This window comes from Opisthorchis viverrini (genome assembly GCF_000715545.1).
Source record: "Opisthorchis viverrini unplaced genomic scaffold opera_v5_11, whole genome shotgun sequence".
NCBI classification, from domain to species: Eukaryota; Metazoa; Platyhelminthes; class Trematoda; order Opisthorchiida; family Opisthorchiidae; genus Opisthorchis; species Opisthorchis viverrini.
The window spans coordinates 3,423,683-3,443,597 of NW_008751667.1; the positions used below are offsets into that span (position 1 = coordinate 3,423,683).

A 19,915-nucleotide genomic window follows, 5' to 3' on the forward strand; every position below is an offset into this window, starting at 1 on the left:
GAATCTGTGGGCTGTCTGAGTAGCAAGTCCTGATTGGAGGCGCATCGAGGCGCTGGAACAGCCTTGCATATCGGACTTCAAATTCACTGCCCCTAAATTGTATACACTACTGATGAGCTCTAAGAAAAGCGAAAAGTTAGTCCAATGGGTCCCCGCCTTGGTGTGAAATAGCCGACGGGGATTATGGTATAATCCATTACGGTCCTACGAAAGAGTGTATTCTTGCCACTATGGTTCTCAGACTCTCTTTGTGTTTCCACGCCTTATGAATAAACTATCAGCTTAGTTATAGATGGCTGCAAGAGTTGTAGAATTCGGGTTCACTTTGCTTATGTCCCGGCGCAATTATTCTGGCGAATTCACGCCAAAAAGACAAGTACCGGCCTCAAGCCTTGCACTTATCAACTGTACATATCCTTGACCTTGTCAGAGTTTGAACTCTGGACGTCTGAAATGTGAGGCGAGAGTGTTTCCACCAATCCACCAGAACGTACTGAACGCACTTGAATCATCGATTGTGTCCACGCTTGAGCAATGTGATTAATTTAGGGACGGCTCGAAAGATGACCCAGTAACTCTTCTGGTTGTGTTGTTCAGCTGACCCGCCTGTCAGAGCTTCTCGGTCCGTACAATCGAATCCCAGTTATGTATAATATAGCAACACTTATTCTCGAGTTTAGAAATTCACATCATTCAGGCGTTGACTGACTTTTCGAGTGACACCTTTTCATGCTGGAAGTCTCACTTATCCTGCATAATCATTCTTCCCTGAGCTACTCACAGATTCTAAAAGTTCACTCATTTTCAAGCGGATCCGGATTTGACAGGAAACTGAACTAATTCTCAGCTTATTCTTTCATTACCGATGTAGCTTTTTAGCTGAATACGCTGCAAAATGGCCGCCTCAGCTCCGATCAAGAATTAACTTCGTCCTCAGAAACGACTGTTCTGCAACTAACACTAAAACAATGCTAGCGAACGCTGACTTCTCGACACCTTTTCATGCTGGAAGTCTCACTTATCCTGCATAATCATTCTTCCCTGAGCTACTCACAGATTCTAAAAGTTCACTCATTTTCAAGCGGATCCGGATTTGACAGGAAACTGAACTAATTCTCAGCTTATTCTTTCATTACCGATGTAGCTTTTTAGCTGAATACGCTGCAAAATGGCCGCCTCAGCTCCGATCAAGAATTAACTTCGTCCTCAGAAACGACTGTTCTGCAACTAACACTAAAACAATGCTAGCGAACGAGGATAAAGAAAAATCTTGCACTATTCACATCGAAGCTACAGTCAAGTCAGTGCGTGAGTTGGTGCCAAATATGCAACCAGAAAATGTTACATCAGAGGCAGTTGGTGAGTGTTCGTTTTTGATTTAACAGATGACACCTGCATAGCCAACAGGGTTAGCCGGTCTGTTCGCCAGCAGGTTACTCTGTCACGTCGCTTACTAGGGTCTGCCTGGCAGAAACTTCATCGATCACACTCATTTCACTCGACAATACACAATGTATTTGCGGCCTGACTTTTCGTTAAACAATCCTTAGTGGTGAGCTAAGGACTGACTATTTCCATATGTCATGTCCATTCCGAAACTAACCTCAGGATAGAATGATCCGCCTTGCAATTTGCATGGCGCGATCGCGAAAATCACGGTTGTAAATCGGTCGTGGGTTGCCGAAGAGTTATCAGCAATCTGGTGAGTAGCTTCCCTTGAGAAAATAGCTACGTTTATGTTTAAAGGCGCACAATTTTATCAGCGATCTTTGTATTACAGTAATTCTACCAGAGGAGACCCATGGGGCGTCTCGCATGAGCCATGAATTGGTGTACGGGCACCACGCTCTTGGAGAAGCCTCTAGAAGAGACCATCTACAACCCTTCGATATTCTGATCTCTGTGGGACGGATCGCTGCATTGGTGGGTTAGTTAGGGAATCTGTTTCTCATATGTGGTGGCCTGTGTCTTGGGTAATCGATAGTGATGTCATTCAACTTGTTGCAAATGGAGGCAAACATAGCTTTCAGAGGGGATGATCCCTTTCTGTTTAGCTCGTTCCTATATGGAGTTGACGGTAATCCAAAGTTATCTTATGATATTATCAAAGCGGGCAAATGCGATTCGTATTCGGATGTGTCCAGTCAGTACAGATTGTTTTGTATTTTGAACGACCGTGTTCCTGTTCTGGCGTAATTATTCCGGTGAGTCCACACCAAAGGGAACCAGTGGACTCGAGTTTTGCTCATATTAGAGCTCATCAGCAGTGCTTCACTTACAGGACGCAATCTCCACAACTTCCAATCTATTACCTGCCTTTCAACTGCACTAATAACGCGAATTCCAAGCTGGGCGGTGAAACTTCACTGCCCGTTTCGTTCGAGCAGTTTTACAGATGTACCAAAATTTCACGGAGCACAAGACAATGTCTAAAAAAATCATGTCATCTTTCGGCAGTGCCAAGTTTTGCTTATTACTGTAAAAGTTTTGAATCTGAGACGCGCAATTCAAGGAAGTACTAAATCTTCCGACTAGCAGTTTCAGTGGTCTCGATAGATTTATGTGTGATGAAATCACTGTAAAATCCCCCAGTTGTGGCTGGTTTGGGGATTTGTGGAAGTCTTATTTACGGATCCTACAATAGGCCAGCGTAGCAACGGTGTTGAACACTGATGTGGTGCTGTCGATGAAGATGATGAGGATGATGATGATGATGATAATGATGATGATGATGATGACGATGATGATGATGATGATGATGATGATGATGGTGATGATGATGATGATGATGGTGATGATGATGATGATGGTGATCGTGATGATGATGATGACGAGGAGGAGGAGGAGGAGAATGACGAAGATAATGATGAGGATGATAATGATGGTGATGATGATGATTGTGGTGATGATGACGATGATGGTGATAATGTGGCCGATTTTGCACGCGTGTGGCTGTCTTACGTGTTATCATTTTTGCTCCTTTGATTCGTACTTCTCTAATCCAAGTGGACCACTTGTTGCTGATGAGCCTCTATTGTCGAGGTTTGTATAATTTGTGAATTTATGTATTACGTGAATAGTACCGTGTAGAAACTTAGCTCCGACTTTGTTTTGCTGCTCGTTACACTATCTGTCCGCAGAGGCCACGACACAATAACGTGCTACAATACAGCCGTTACTCTTGCCTGGCACACTCGCCCCCTTGAGATCCTTTTAGTGGCACCACAAGTGACACAAATTAGTTAACGTGATTCGGGTCTTTGGTATCCATGCATTGATATCCTCAGACACTTCCGTGAGAGTTGACACAACTACCGATGTATACAAAATGTACCATAAGCTGCGTCGCCTACTGTGCAAAATCGCTCAGACCTATGCTCATTGAATGGAGTTGTAATGGATAAGGTGAATGACCTCACAACTTAGTTGCGGGACTTGCTCGAAGATAACTTGGAAAATACGTATACAAGGTCATGAGGGCATTGTGTACAGGTCCGCTATGCAAAGATAAGTACACAACTCTGATTAGGCACCACACAGCAACTGTCTTGTGTGCTAACGGACACGTGGACATACATGTGTGCCACATCTAATCAGCCACGACAGATTTGCTGATTCTCTTCAAGAATTTCCGGTGACATCCTCTTCTATCCAAAAGTAGTGATTGGCTTTTGAGTTGGCCTTGAAATGAGAAGTCTAGATTCGGACAGCCTGAGTGAAAGCCAGTGTCTGTCTGCAAGGTTTCAAAATCCATCGAGATTCGCACTGCTGATAGGAATGAAACAGCGGTGCTCGGCTTTTCGGCATGGGTCAAATACACATGTAGGACAAAGTTCAGACCATGGCAGTTGGTGTTCCGCTGTAGCGCAGCCACAAATCAACGCAGGTATGGGACTTACGGTCACAGGGACACGTTACGAGTGACAGCACTGGTCATTGGTGTTTTATTTTGGAGCAAACAATGGGCCGCAGGCTATTGACACACCCAAATTGAGTTCGCCGAAACTTAAGGGTTTTCGAAGTTGCTATTTTAATGGAAAGTTAGTCTGATCAATTTGCACCTTCCCGTGACACGTTGCACGTAGCCTTTTGTTTAAGTGAGCGAAATGTCAAGGTCATTGACCATCGCCGATTTGCATTTTTTGCCGGTTTACACGACATAAAACACGAAATCGCACTTTAGCATATTTTGGCGTTCTTCGGTGCTACTGAAGAATGAAGTAACATCTCAAGAGTATTTAATGCAAGTGCCACCTCATAGGTTCAGTCGCAGGCGTTTGTTTGTTTTAGATACCTCAGATTTAACAAATGGGATATTTTCGTTTGGTGAACCTGCTCATAACAAATTTTCCCCATGGATCTCATGTTCCATTAAGTGCAATAAGGTTAGATAACAGCACAAACTTGCAGTGGCAGTGCGAGGGACATCTGCGGACGATCCCCTTCCCCAGATATGCACAACTAGCTTTTAGATAATACAGTGTTAACAGAATGCTGTGGGCGTCTTTCCTATTATAACTATGACGTTCTGTAGGTGGTGACCACCAACCATAAAGCAGTCACCATGATGACGATAGCCGTTATCACTCACCTCGACTACCTATTTTAGCTGCTGGATCCGTGTCTGTGTGCGACGCTAATTGAGGTTCCCCACATATGCGCGGCAGCCCAATCCAATGAGCAGCGAAGGTCCCTTGTACTCGTATCTCTATTGGTGTTCACTTATCTCGAATACTTGTTGTAACTGCTTGGCCCACGTTTATGTGCAACGTTGATAATGAGACTGCACCTATGAACAGTAACATAATCCGATTGTCAATGACGGTCTCGTATACCGTTAACTATACGCGATCCCGCTTGTCTTCGCTAGCTAAAGTAACCATCAGTGTAATTTATGTGCTGACCCGTAAAAATAAGGCCTCAGCTATGCATGATAGCTACATATGACAGCCTGTTATACACACAACTGTACTCGAGGTTATCTAACTTGGCTATTGATCGTACCTGTTGAGTCAGTGTCCTTGTACATACATACCTAATCTAATGGCGACCGATTAACCAAATACTCAAAACTGTACGCGATATCGTCTACCTTGACTACTTATTGAAACTGGTAGGCCAGTGCCTATATGCGACGCTGGTTAATAGGCCTGGGCTATGCGTGACGTCTTACCGACCAACGGCTGCCCGTCATACTCGTAACCGCACTTGACATCGCCTACTCTGGCTGCTTATCGTAATTGCAGCAACTGAGTCTATGTGCAACGCTTAGCATAAAGCTGATGGTCTTTCATACTATACGCGACGCCGCTTATCTTCGCTACCTACTGTTAACATCACTCTAATATATATGCCGACCAGTATAAACAGGGACTCAACTATGAGTGATAGCATAATCTGACAGCCTGTTATACTCACAACTGTACTCGAAGTCACCTAACTTGGCTATTCATCGTCATACTCATACTTACTCGATGCCGTTTATGTTTGCTACCTTCAGTAAACATCGCAACTGTATTTGACGTAACCTACGTGACTACCTATAGTAACTGCCAGGCCCGCACACATGCTCGTAGCTAACCATAATGCCCCGACAACACATAATAGACTAACCCAACGATCAACGGTGGTCATCGCCTGTCAAAATGCAATCACCACCCATTTTGATAGCGCGCTCCCAAATCCTACTCTTGATTGTACCCCCTCAACCACTCCCTCCATTACCCGAAACAATGAGCTGTCGTTCACCTCGGCTACTTAGCGTAACTGCTATTCGCGACGCAGATAATGGGGCCTCACCTATGCACGGCAACGTAATACAATCGCCAACGACGGCGCTCCATACTCATAACTCCACGCGTTGATAATGCGCCCGCCATGAATTTAATAAAACGCCATTGGCGAGTTGCATTTTATTCACTGGCATCACTGATACAAGCTTAATTGGTAGTCGCTCCATTTTTCATTTTCTTAAGATCCACTTCACGGGACAAGGATTCTGAAACGGAAAATGGGCAAGCAATTAACCTTCGGGAACAGCATTTAAGCATCTGGATGTAATTGAATTTTATTTGTTTGCTTACCTAGCGGTTCATAATTCCCATTGCCGAGATGAGGGATAAATGTACAGTCGTTACGGATTGCCATGGGTTCACTGGTTCGGCGTTTGAGGCCTTCGAGCTACAATCACATGAATTCCTCGTCATCACGGGATTCGAAAGCGAGGTCTGCAAAGCGTATGCTAGGAAATTAGGCCTCAAATTACCGGTCTCCATCAACTCCGAAATTGGACAAAACAATTTTATTGCGAATTTCTTACAGGGCAGACTCGGCTCGTCCTCCTTGGACCGATCAAGATCAACATCAAAGCAAGCTCTTTTAGCTGAACGGTAGGTAGACTGATGGGCAACTAATGGGTATAGCTGAATTTATACATGTGCACTCACTTGGTGGACGCGCCTGAAGATTTTCTCCACACAGCGGGCAGTACATTGCCGCAGCAATAACGGTACCAATGTAGCGACCCACGTTGTGCATGAATGGCCCACTTTCGAGTGGTGTGGAGCCAGTTGGCAGTCAAATAAGAGACAAAACTGGGATCTGCTCGCCTTAAGATTTGCAAATCTATGCGATTAGTGTTTGGTGCACAGTCACTTATTCAGCTGCATTATCAAAGCGAGCCATGCGGTAAAATGTGTCGACTGCGGTTGGAAATTGTCTGCAAAAGTTACATCAAAGCTATGAAACATACATGCTTCCGGATGGCTTGCCATGCGTGAAAATAGCACAGTATTATGTCGCAGCCAAATACAGCTTTTACAGCTCGCATCTGCGAAGTCATTTTGTTTTTGACTGGATATTATCCACCCATCATACCATTGAACAAGCTGAACAGCTTGCGCAATGGCGCAAAATGCTCGCTTTCGACAAAGGAATACATTACGGGTCGATCGATCCCCATGCTATCTGTCACAAGGAATGTATAGAGCTTGTAACTTAACAGCGAACGTCAGGGACCAAAACGGTTAGTACCGTGTGTAGCATCAACGTTTAGAACGTCTGGGAAAAGACTAAAGAGTGCTATCTGCTGCGTTCGAGAAAAGCACAGGTGACTATATTTGCCACCCCCTGATTCCACCAGCAGCACGCGACCGCACTCTCGAAACTTTGCTATGATGGACGACATGTCATCTAAGAAACCGACTAAAAAGTAATCAACGTCTTACTTAACAATGGGGGTTGACATTTGACGCGAAAGTTACGCACATCCTTCATAGTACGTACATTTCCAAAGTGGTCGGCGACGTACTGGCGAATCTGCGATGACGGAGCACCGTATTTCAAAAAGGTAGATCATTCCTTTAATTAATCATTTGTCAGTCGCCGGTTGATGGGGAGCCTGTCAAAACTAAACTTGCTGCGTGGATGGTTGTGCTCCAGGTATTAGGAAATAACCCTCAAGCAGTCATGGTACCGGCGAACGTGGAACCTTGCCGGACAATCAGTACGACGTGTGCTACAACGTACACACAATCAACCATGAGCCTACTAGGTGCGACGAGTTCCACAGCTTCTGCTTCGTCTGCAGGGATGTCTGCTGCAACGGTAGAAGGCTTTTTCATACAAAAGTAGCAAATTGCTTCTCTTTTTGAAGTTTATACGGACGAAAACAACGTAATGTTTTGCCTGGTACTCTTTTAAAGCGACTTGAAATGCATTGAATGAGAAAAAACTTTGACGAGCTAAATTCTCCACAAAATCATCCTCCGCATTCACGTGCTCAGCCATAGCAGCCATTAAAATATGAATATTGTGGGCCTTGAATATCGTGGGGATTGAGTAGATTTAAACAACTTCCAACAAGACTGCGGCCGTTTGGGAAGATCTCATACGCCCGAAAAAATTACCATAAATGTTAAAACTTTATGTCATAGTTTTCCTCCTTCGAGTCACGGTTTCAGAGAAATTTTGGGTCTGCGTCTAGCCGCCGGCAAACAATGGACACCTTTCGTACACAAGTGTTAGGAGGCGCCCAGACATTGAAAATGCACATGCGCAGAGAGTGACGCATTTCCAAGGTCACCGTCGTACGACACGTCCGGAAAGCTGGTGCGTTCGCGGTTCTCATCAAACACGGCTTAGCAACATACGACCAGCGTAGTGGGCCTGAAATTGTTCACGACCGGAACACCGCCATTGGTTGTACGGAACCAACAAGTGAACGACCATAATTGGCCATTTAGCCATCCCATATATTAACGCAGAAGTTCTGTATGTTTGACCCGACAATAAAGCCGTGTCCCGAGTTCTCTGTCTTCTCATTATGGCGTAGTCTGACAGGCTCAGTGCAGGTGTAACCAACAGACGGCAACCCACAATAGTTAGTTACAAGGTTATCATCTTGTGTTGCACAGATAACTCAGTTCGCAAAACACTGGTAACCAGACGTAGAACAGACGGCACTCAAAGTCCCTCATGGTCAGTCATACCGAGTATTCAAAGAGTTTGAACGTTGAAGCCGAATTTGAGTATTGGATAGATCCTCGCTTAGTATTCAGAGACATGATCATCAACCGAATTCTCTTTCTTACTCACGTCGTCACGCGCATGTTAAGGACCACCGTGACCTTGGACAAAGGGCATGCGTCTTTCGAATGCCATTCAAAACCACACATAAAAGTCGCAGTGGTGGGACGTTTGTACACACTAACCTAGATTTAGCGAGTGTCTACGTTTCGACGGTCACTTTGTTGAAACATTTGCTTCTTTTGTTGTCTGGCCTTACATGCAGGTCCAAGTGATCTACCAGACACCAAAACTTAAAGCTACCCGTTTGCTTATTCCTTTCTACTTCTCGTATTTTAAGTCTGTCGCTAGTCATTGCCCCGGCATAGTTTGCGAGGGCGTAGTTTTCAGTCCGAATAATTTTCAGATTAATGACCCCATACACATGGTTTTACAACCCATATTCATCTTGAGTTTTTCAACGGTACTTCAACAGAATACTCTTTCGCCAGTGTCGGGTAGACGTCGCTATCTTGCAAGGATCCCTGGGACGGTCACGCAGAAAAGTTGGTCAATAAATTTGCCGCTTCCTCAGTTGATTTTAACCTCGTTTGGTTGAGGCTGGTTTGGATAAACGCTCGTGTTGTTCTCTAGATGTAACATACTACTCACAAGTTTGCTTAAAACTCATCTACATCCGACGACTAGTTTTGTTCTTCTTGAGGCTCCGAGTTTCCGTCAATTCTATGTTCTACTTGAACCCAAATTGGACAGGCAGGTTTCGATTAATTCTCTCATTTGCAGGTGAATTTTGTTTTGACAATACAGTCAAATGAATCTATCTGAAGCGCTCGTTTATGAGGGTCCGCTTCAGCTGCATCATGTTTCATTCCGCGTGATATTTGAGTTATCATTAATCGTTCTCGTCTAGACGTAGCACACTACTCATAAGGTGGTCATCGAAGAGTTTTCAGCAACCTGTTGAGTTCTGGCATCCTTGTTCGCTGGTCAAAAACCAACTTGAACGTATGCAGAAAGAAATGGTTCAAGTAGAACATAAGGTTGACGGGAACTCGGAGACTGCGCCTAGCTGATGAGCCGGAAGCAGAAAGGCAAAACCGGTCGTGGTCTGTCGAAAAGTTTCCAGCAATCTTGTGAGTAGTTTTCTTCATGAAAATATACTGCGATATCTCGAATATCGTGCCAACTGAATCATGAGACGGCCTGTGTGCAGCACATTCAGTTGTAAAATATCATAAACGAGAGATTCAGTTGAGTCTCTCGTGAAAACCAAACTGATTTGCAAATGAGTGTATTTCTAGAAAACGGTCCAATTTAGGTTCAAGTAGAACATAAGATTGATGGAAAGTCGGGGACTGCGCATACCTGATGTGCCCGAAATGGAAGGGCGAAACCGGTCATGGGCTGTCGAAGAGTTTCCAGGAACCTTGTGAGTAGTTTCCTCTATGAAAATGGTTGTTTAGTACTAACGAAGAAACTTAATAGATTGACATGTGATTTCATCGTTTATGATTTTCCACAGCTTGGCATCCTGCGCGAATGTCGCCTTGCGTTTCCGTTCTAACGCTACTCAAAACCGACGACTTAGCTAATCATCCCCAGAAAAGATAGAAGGGGCAGCATGCTGTCCTGGGAATTTCGGTGACTTTCTAGAGAGGAGTAGGTGAGAAAATGCGTCGTACTCTTGAATGGTTCTCACACACAGTTAGTCCTGTGTCTGGTCTATCCGTTTAGAGAATGGTACAAAAACAGGATTCAGCCGTCCAGGAATAATCACTGAGTCATCAGTATAGTCTAAGTAAGTAAGTCGGCGTTTCCCAACCAACCATCATTTAGTTTACAATCAGACGAGATCGTAGCGCGTTCCGCTCTGTTCTGAGCTTGAGCCCATATTCGACTGTTTCCCTTCCCACTTTTTTCATCTAAATTTCTCAGGAGACATCAGTGTGCATCTACTTACTCGTTTAAAAATGCACCGAGAAAATTCGAGGACATGCTGTTTAGAGTAAGAGACGAAGCGAGTCCCAGCAAAGTGTAAATCGCCCAGTATTTTTGAAAATAAATCAAGCGATATACTGTATGGGATCACCAGGAGATTCCTAGGTATACGTCTGTTGCATGTGTCCGAGAAATACCGACAAGCCAGGGCCAGAAGAAGACTAAATCCATTTTCCTTGCCATGGAGACCACGAATACATTGTATATACGTAACACATTTGTCATTCGAGTGACCAATACACGATCTCCAGGGCTTTCTTTGGGCTCGGCTACATTCCATTACAAAGATTTCGAACAATTTACACTACTTATTAATTATGAGTAGATACATTTATATCAAATAGATGTGGCGCTAAGATAACCCCCCAATTTGGCCATTGTTTTTCTCTGATTCCTGAGATCCAGTGTTTTGTTAGAATGAATATAAATATATGAAATTACTGGTCCTTACATTCAAACACGAGTCCCCTTTCGTAATAGTTCACCGTTTCCAGACTCCTTCAAAGTTAACTCGATGAGAAAATAAACACGAACTTTCCGAAGGTAAGAGAGGTGTTTGATTTCGGCGCGTGGCAGAGCAATGGGAACACAGTGATAAGTTTACAAAAAAATTATCTCTCATCGGACGGAGAGTATCATTAAGTGCCTAAATCCAGTCGCTCACAAGTGAAATGATTAGCCCTCCGTTTGAAAAACTGAAGCTCTAGGAATGCTTGACCGGAAAACGGGTAAATATGCGCATTCCGCATTGAAATTTGGTTAAATTGGTTTCTGTTCTTCCGAAGGAGTTTATTGCTCCAACGAAGCATCTTCCCCGGTTGCCGAGAAACTTTTCAGGCATATCTGTTACAGAATGACTTTGCAGCGATAACCAAACTGGTTGGAATTGACTTTATTAGGGAAACGGATACCGTGGAGAGTGCGGTAACCAGATAACGGTTAAAGCTTAACATCCTCACTCATAAGGGAGACAGCATCCGCAGAACTGCCGCACAACTCATCAGAGTAGATGAGATATTCGTCGAAAGGGTGAACCTCTACCCAGACCCGTACAACGCGCACTTCTCCGCGTATGTTTAAATGCATTCTATGTCAACGAAAGAATGATCTGATCGATTGGCAGGTTCAGCTTTCTTAACGGACATCCCTTGTGGGAAAAATGGTAAACCATATTATGCTCATGGAAAAGAAAGGAAACAACAAAGGGTACCCCCTGATTGTTGTCACCCCACTAAAACGTGACGGAGTTAGCAACCAGGCCATGTCCACTCCTGATGTTGGTGCAACAACAAAGGTACCCCCTGATTGTTGTCACCCCACTAAAACGTGACGGAGTTAGCAACCAGGCCATGTCCACTCCTGATGTTGGTGCGACAGGTCGTCAAAATTAACATGGTTGGACGAGCATTCCCAAAGTAAGCTCTGGGTGCCTGCATGGTTTCTAGAGGGTCTTCAGTGGAGAACATACATGGTGGTAATATATTTCCATGACCAAAGTGTTGAAAACACTCAAAATAGATAAGGATCACAGTATCAGCCTCTGTTGTGGGTAACAAACTCACCTGAGCGACCAACGTTGTAGCTCAATATGGAGTAATAGCAATGGTTTTCAACCCCCTTGTTGTATGCCGCAGTATGTTATTCCTTCTCAACGTTTGGGAACACAGACTACTTATGAGTAGTACACATTCAAGTGCGAGTCGATATTTTTGCAGGAATTGTGCTATTTAGCTCTCGTCGACATCTGTTGTATTGTGGGTTGCCGTCTATTGGTTACACCTGCACTGAGCCTGTCAGACTACGCCATAATGAGAAGGCAGAGGACTCGGGACACGGCTTTATTGTCGGGTCAAACATACAGAACTTCTGCGTTAATATATAGGATGGCTAAATGGACAATTATGGTCGTTCACTTGTTGGTTCCGTACAACCAATGGCGGTGTTCCGGTCGTGAACAATTTCAGGCCCACTACGCTGGTCGTATGTTGGTAAGGCGTGTTTGGTGAGAGCCACCAACTCACCTGCTTTCCGAACTTGTCGCACCGATGGTGATGTTGGGGATACATCATTCTGCACATGTATTTTTTCCATGTCTGGGCCCGTCCTGACAACATCAGATATTGGGGAGCTTGTGACCTTTCCCCTTGGTTGGAATTACGAAACACGAAGTAACAGTACATGGTAGGATACAAGAAATGCTATTTTCCCCCGTTATTTCTCGCTCTAGCACACAATTCTGCGGTCATTTTCGACATTCATATAGGCAATTCAACGTACATATAAACTTCGCTTAAAGGTCCGCGGTAAACTGAAACTGTTCGACTTTGAAAATTCTGTCAAACTTTGTCCAAAAGGCAGGTTGTCGAAACACCATAAGAATTATTTGATAGTTGGATGAGTCAAATTAGCATGTATGCAATTTAAAGCTGACGATGACTCCGGGGGTTCACGAAGGGCAGGCTACATGCCATCACTTCTTAAATTCTGGAAGGTAGAAGCATCCTTCTTCAGGTTTTTCGGCAGTTTTTAACTGTGGACATCATTTTGATCAAAGCGACGCACTCTCTTTGACGGACAAAGGTGTAACATGGCCTAATACAATACGGTTCGTCGCAGATAGGATCATAGCTGATCATAGGATCATAACTCAACGATAACCGCCTTGATTTCAACCATAGTAGGATCACTGGATAGCGAAGCGAACTCTAGGTCGATAAGTGCTGGAACCAGTTGATACAATGGGGCAAGGTAAACTTCAGCTGTACGAGGACTTAAAGCAACAGTCTTTTCAGACGGTTTCTGAGCATGCTCATTTGGGAAAGTTCTTCCTCCAACCGCTAAGGCTTCCATCAGGTCCATCCAAGTCATCAACTGGCCCCCTCCGTCTAGCATATGTGCATTGGGCAGGGAGTGGCTGTGCATACGACCCGAAACGACTTTAGTGATGGCAAAGTTAAGTGATGGGATTTCTTCCGGATCTGAAAGTACATGTGCAGAGAACGACGTATCCCAAAGGTCATCACCGGTCATCATCAACGCCGCTGTTGAATGGACATGAACGAACAAGCTAGTGCCCATAAAGAAAACTACTCACGAGGTTGCTGAAACCTCTTCAACAGCCCACGACCGCTTTCGACCTTCTGGGAGCTCATCAGGTAGGCGCAGTCCCCGAGTTTCCGTCACACTTATGTTCTGCTTGAACCCAAGTTAGTGACCTTATTGGGCCAACTAACCATCCTATAAATCAACGCACAAACTCTGTACGTCTGGCAAACAGCAACGCAGTGTTCTTGGTCTTCGGTCTTCCCCTCGTCGCGTAGTCTGGCCGACCCAATCAGGTCTAGCCGATAGGCGTTCTTACATCACATCAATAGTGTCATTATACGCTAATAAAATGTTGCATAACGATTGGGACGGGATGTCCATATTTTGTTTCCGTCCCTTCATTCTCAATAATAAGAGAATCGATTACAAGTCATAAATAAGAGTAAACAAAAACAGAACAGAACGACTTGGCCACCCTAAGCAGTCACGTCTGCTTTTTGACTCCACGACAGCCCGTTGTCTTCTGTCCGGGTCTGTCGTACACGCAAACTGGGGCTGACCGGCTGACCGTTTGATATTGTGGAGTGGAATTCTGAATACTGTTGGCAACGTGACCACTAACTTTTCGCGATCGATCAGGTAGGTTTCGGAGCATATCTCGCTCGATCACCTAACTCAAATGACAAGGCAAATGTCCTTTCAGCTGGTGTCCTGGAGTGAATTTCACCGCAAACATATATAAAATAGCACACAAACTGAAGGACAAAATCGTGTACCATACGTTTTCTGCACCCACAAGTGGCCTATCTCATCAACCGGCGAAGGATCACGTGGTAGCCGCTTCGGTGTGTCAGAGAGGTTGTGCGCATGCGTGTCCGCTCTTCATTCCACCATCGGAGGCTGATTGGGTGCGTGTCCGATTGGTTCGCACGCGTACGTGTCTATCCTGCGTGTCTATCATGGAGTGTTTGTGGGTCGACTGGATACGTGATTCAATAGTCTGCGAGGCTAGCCTGTCTGGTCACGTGTACTCAATACAACCGTGACCTTACCTGCGCGTTTTCTGGCTTGCTTTGGGCGATAAGATACATGTGATCGATTACAGCACAGAGTTTGTGTCCCAAGTTTGTGGCGACGTTGCCACCTTAGAAAAAAAACACCCATAAAAATTCGTTACGTTTATGCGAATATTTAGGCTTCTTTATGGGTCGCGATATACTGTGAAGACCGAGAAATTTCCATGAGCAAATTTAATTTGTTGGTGTCGTAACGTCGATCGCTCTACATATTGTAGTCAGAGATATGAAAAATGAAGTTGTATCGATACACCGCGACCTTTCACTTTTTCCCACAATATTCATACAGTTAAAAGCAACCTTTTGTCCAAAAGCTCAACACTTGGACAACTTTCTGCCTTTTTCCTGGTGTTAAAATTTACTGAAAAGTTACAAAACTGGTTGAACCATCTCTTACAATGACAATACACACTTGACTACGAATCTGTGGTTGATAGCATAAGACTTAACATTCAATGGGTTGGAAGACCAAAAACGAAAAGTGACAAGGACAAGTGTAAAAATCGAACAAATCAGGTTGGAAATCTATTTTCTATAGGTTACTAGTCCTCACTGAACCACTAAAATCCACTTCCAAGAGTGAGTTCTCTCCGTTTGTGAGCCACAGATCCGGAGTGTTCCCAGTCGATTTCCACATGGATACCAAAAAAGCGGTCTCTACTTTATAGGTGGTGGAGTCTTCCTGACGAGCCCTTTCTGGAAGAGGACTGTGCGTGGTGACGTCATCCAGCGGATTTTCGCGAGTTGTGGTAACATGAGATTTGTTTTTCTCCACCTTAGAAGCCACTTCAATGAGAGCACAAACGCCACGCATCCAGCTGGTTGGACGATGCAAATTCTTATGTCAGGGTGTCCATTGTACAGAGATTTCACTCTGAATGACTGGGGACGCATGGCAGGCAATGGAATCGCTTCAGTCGCTTTGGTGAACGTTATTAAGATATTAATGACGTCATATTCTGTGGCACTTCCGTCTCACATCCGGTTGCCCGTTAACCTACACGTGTTGTAGATTTCAGACGATTAATATACAAATCGGACACTACAACATGTGTCCGGTCAACTTTGATGATGAGAAACTGGCCACACATTGGATGTCTCGGTCAAAAGTTTTCAGACAGTCAGCAGAACACAAAATGGTAAGCCCATCTTTGCTCGGCTGACCAAGCTTTTTCTAAGCACAGTTAGTTCTGAAGACTTAGTCCGCTATATAATTCTGCTCTAATACAAAGGCTCATGTGAGCCAGGTACAGAATGCCAAATCATCGTTTTCCAGTGACGCTGACTTTCACAGACCTTCGTCTTATAAGAACGCCGTCCAGAATAGGTGTATGAAACTAAAGCATTACACAGTTAGCATAGGACCCTCTCAAGTTTTATCTCCAAAACGTTCCCTTTTCCAATTCACAACACAACGTGGACAGAAGGCTTCTAAAGAAGTTACAAAATATTGATAGATATAAAGACATAGAGCATGGTTCTGAACAACGAATGGGGACTGTATCTCTCCGAAAGGTGATCATCATCTATGATTGTTGCAAATTTGGTTTTATTGGTCCGAACTTTATATCCAAACGTCATGACTTCAAGTGGTTGCTGGTACTTCGTCTCGTACGGGTGGGGACACCGTGAGTTGCTAAACCACCAAGTTACTGTGTAATAAGTGACGAATATCAGGGATGATTAACGCAAGGCACGGTGATCAACAGCCAATCGATGAACCAATAAGCATTCGCACACATGATTGGTTGGTTTGTCGCGTCACGCATCTGGCATGAGTGTGCATGTGCTGTCACAAGATTGGCTGTCTGTTTTCTATCCTATCGTCATATCTATCCTATCATAAACAGGTACATCACCACGAGAAACGTTGCTCAAAGTTCCCCCACCAACCAAATTACAATTATTTTAGATTTAACGTCTCACAGTCTAGGGGATTGTGTTAGGTGTTGATCGGGCTATTTTAAAATTCCTGTGTGATTATATTGGAACTTTCAAAAGTTGCCTGCACGGACAACCTGTCTTTCATCCAGTACCCCAGCTCATGATGTGGGGCTCGCAAAATGTAGGAGTAGCTTCCCCGCATGTGATTCTACGCCTGCGAAGTTTTGGTGCTCCTGACTGCCCTTCCTCAAGCCGTTTACTGACCGCACAAATAGGAAATCAGGAGCAATTACGGGTCCGAGTGTGAAAAGACCTGCGAAAAAACGAACGCGAAACCGTAACAGGATATACATTGAGCATGAATTTTCATTCCATAGTTCCTCAGACATGTTACATTGAATAAAAAACCTGCGAACTATTTTGGGACTGGAAGGACCAGTAGAAGGTTCGGTGGTCCTGGATAACGGCTGTCAACTAATTCACTGTGCACAAAACACCGAGAGGTGTTTTCCTAGCTCAGTGCCTACTGTTCTGTTCGCCAAACTGGACAGCTCGGAGGCAAATTTCTCGTCACCAACCGAGGCGATGTCAAAAATTCATAGTAGACTGAGGTTGTGTTTTCCTTCAAGGGTACATCGACTTGCCAGCCTTCAACAGTGGACAGCTGTGAGCTGCGTCCATTTCGTAGTCCGGAAGACACCGTACAGAGCCACAACCTCAAATTTTTACCTTTAGTTTATACTACTGAGATGTTATTAGTAGACGATGGGAGCCCTCCAAATATTACCAAGATCTGCATTAACACTTCCTCTTTTTTGGTACTATTATTGTCGGTAGCCTCAAAACTAATAACTATTGTACTTCTCGAGCATTTCAGGCCAAGTCTCCTGCACCCAAAACTTACACCGTACTAAGCGTACGGACAACTGCAAGTAGAAGGTGGTCCTGGATAACGGCTGTCAATTAATTCACTGTGCACAAAACACCGAGAGGTGTTTTCCTAGCTCAGTGCCTACTGTTCTGTTCGCCAAACTGGACAGCTCGGAGGCAAATTTCTCGTCACCAACCGAGGCGATGTCAAAAATTCATAGTAGACTGAGGTTGTGTTTTCCTTCAAGGGTACATCGACTTGCCAGCCTTCAACAGTGGACAGCTGTGAGCTGCGTCCATTTCGTAGTCCGGAAGACACCGTACAGAGCCACAACCTCAAATTTTTATCTTTAGTTTATACTACTGAGATGTTATTAGTAGACGATGGGAGCCCTCCAAATATTACCAAGATCTGCATTAACACTTCCTCTTTTTTGGTACTATTATTGTCGGTAGCCTCAAAACTAATAACTATTGTACTTCTCGAGCATTTCAGGCCAAGTCTCCTGCACCCAAAACTTACACCGTACTAAGCGTACGGACAACACCAGCTGTGTCTTCCACATTCCGTTCAAGAGTACCCCGTTTCAGAAGAGCCAAATCGGTAGGTACCCACAGCGATTGAGCTGTCATCAATAGTATGCTCACAGTGGACGAGGCACTCGTGGCATGCATTCAGGCACACATAAACATTCCAGAAATAGCAGTCACATGCCTACTTCGAGTACGCTTTGTTCTAATTCACCCCTCAAAACGTCATTCGGTGCACTAAGACTCACCCTTCTCATGGACTTGCATAGACTGACTTCTCTCGTATCACTGGGTATACCCTCGGTGTTCTTGAGATATTAGTCGGACATTCAGTGAACAATTTGTTATTACACAGCTGCCGCAATAAAAATTACTTGTGATTCTGACCCCACTGTTGGCCTTGAAACAGCCCATGTATTTAGGCCATAAGTGAAGGTCCCACGTGACCCATTTGACCACGCCTTTTGGAACTTGTTTCTAGTTTAATTTCTGCGACACTTGTTTTGAGTATCGGGGAGCACTGGGGAGGTGACACGCGGAGCATACTAATCGCACTGATAGGTATCGACCATAAGGCAGAGGCTTCGCGAATCAGTTCATAACTCAAGCGCACCTGTGAACATCCACGGTAGTCCACCTGTTACAGCAAGAAAGGTGAACGGTCGCGGCTCGGAGTCCAATCCAGATAGTTGGCCTTCTCGTTGGAATTTTGAGTTTCGGTTAACTGGGTCCGAACTTGATTTTTGGAACTGCCAGTATAGACGAATACATTTACCACTAGCTGAATAAACTCAGAAAGCCAACGAACCTATCATGAAGCCCATTTGAACGTAACTGTACATGTGTGTCGATCGGCGTGAAGGAGTCTCGACAGTCTGATGCAACGCGACCACGTGATGCCCAATGAATCATCAATATGGCGTGGGATAAAAGGAGGACGGTCATACCGCATGTAGGAAAGTTTATCCTCCTTCGGTTGCCCGCGATAAGATGTGTATTCTCTCCTCAGTCCGGATAAATCCTTGTAATTCCCGAAATCCAAACATAAAATCGTTAGGTAAATAAGTTAGAATCGCTTGTACTCGGGGACAAAACAGCCAACCACATAGTTGCTACACTCTTATAAAGAATCATGCCACAAAAATCGAACCCGCGTTCTCCCGGCTAGTAGTTTGAATACTTAACCGTTCAGTCAAGAAGTGTGATTAGTTCTCACTTATAGAGGATCATTCTTCAACTACGGAAGCCTCATTACGTGGTCACGTGTTGACTGGCTTTTCTAGTGACGACTGCTCAGACTGAAGTACCAATCGTGACGTTTTGACTTTACCATTGTTTGCCTGTATTGGTTCTGAAAAATGGAGGATGACAATATACTGCAGGTAGACGATGCTTTTCGAATTCAAAATATGGATCGATTGCACTTAGTCCAACTTACCGGAACTTAGTTTTGAACAGCTTCACTTTGACGAGGATTGGTGCAGTGGGCAGGTGCTGGAACAGCCTCTTTAGCCATCTCTAAAGTCAGACTTCTCAACAACGGACATCCGCAAGTAAAACCGTGATAGAATTCTCCAAGCAAGAGAATCAAATTCCGAGCTGATCTCGGTGTCCAGAGTGTCGAACAAAATCTGATATTTACCGGCATTTCTTCACTGCATACCACAGACGAGACTGCGCGACCTAACTGAAGATGTATATTGGGGGCATGGCTCCGAATTCAAAGTACACTAATTCGTCTTATTCGGGTCGAATCCAAGAGTAGTCCAAGTTGTAACCACTATCTGGACTTTCTGCGACGCAATGTTTCGAGCTGTCCGAGTAGAGGAAATTAATCAGAAAGTGTGCAACGGGTTTCTTCAAACAAAACACCTTACTCTTCCTTGCAAGGCAAACACTTTGATCAGTAGATCATCATCATCATCATCGTCAGCTGTAAGAACCGCGTACTCGTCGCGTCGTGGTTGTAGCTGCCGCAGTTTCGT

The 19,915-nt window shown here is 44.5% G+C and overlaps 2 protein-coding genes across 2 annotated transcripts in view; one reads left to right on the forward strand and one right to left on the reverse strand.

The window, feature by feature from the left end:
* Positions 1-19,915, forward strand: part of T265_01097 (hypothetical protein) — a gene marked incomplete at both ends in the record, with an annotated part of 58,905 nt that overhangs the window by 34,991 nt on the left and 3,999 nt on the right. The window contains 3 exons of the mRNA XM_009165040.1: positions 1,781-1,927; positions 2,693-2,946; positions 6,088-6,389. Of these exons, the coding sequence (XP_009163304.1) occupies positions 1,781-1,927; positions 2,693-2,946; positions 6,088-6,389 (703 nt within the window). The remainder of the gene's footprint in view (positions 1-1,780; positions 1,928-2,692; positions 2,947-6,087; positions 6,390-19,915) is intronic.
* The window catches only part of T265_01098 (hypothetical protein), a gene marked incomplete at both ends in the record, with an annotated part of 14,636 nt that continues 7,885 nt past the window's right edge, over positions 13,165-19,915 (reverse strand). The window contains one exon of the mRNA XM_009165041.1: positions 13,165-13,502. Within this exon, the coding sequence (XP_009163305.1) occupies positions 13,165-13,502 (338 nt within the window). The remainder of the gene's footprint in view (positions 13,503-19,915) is intronic.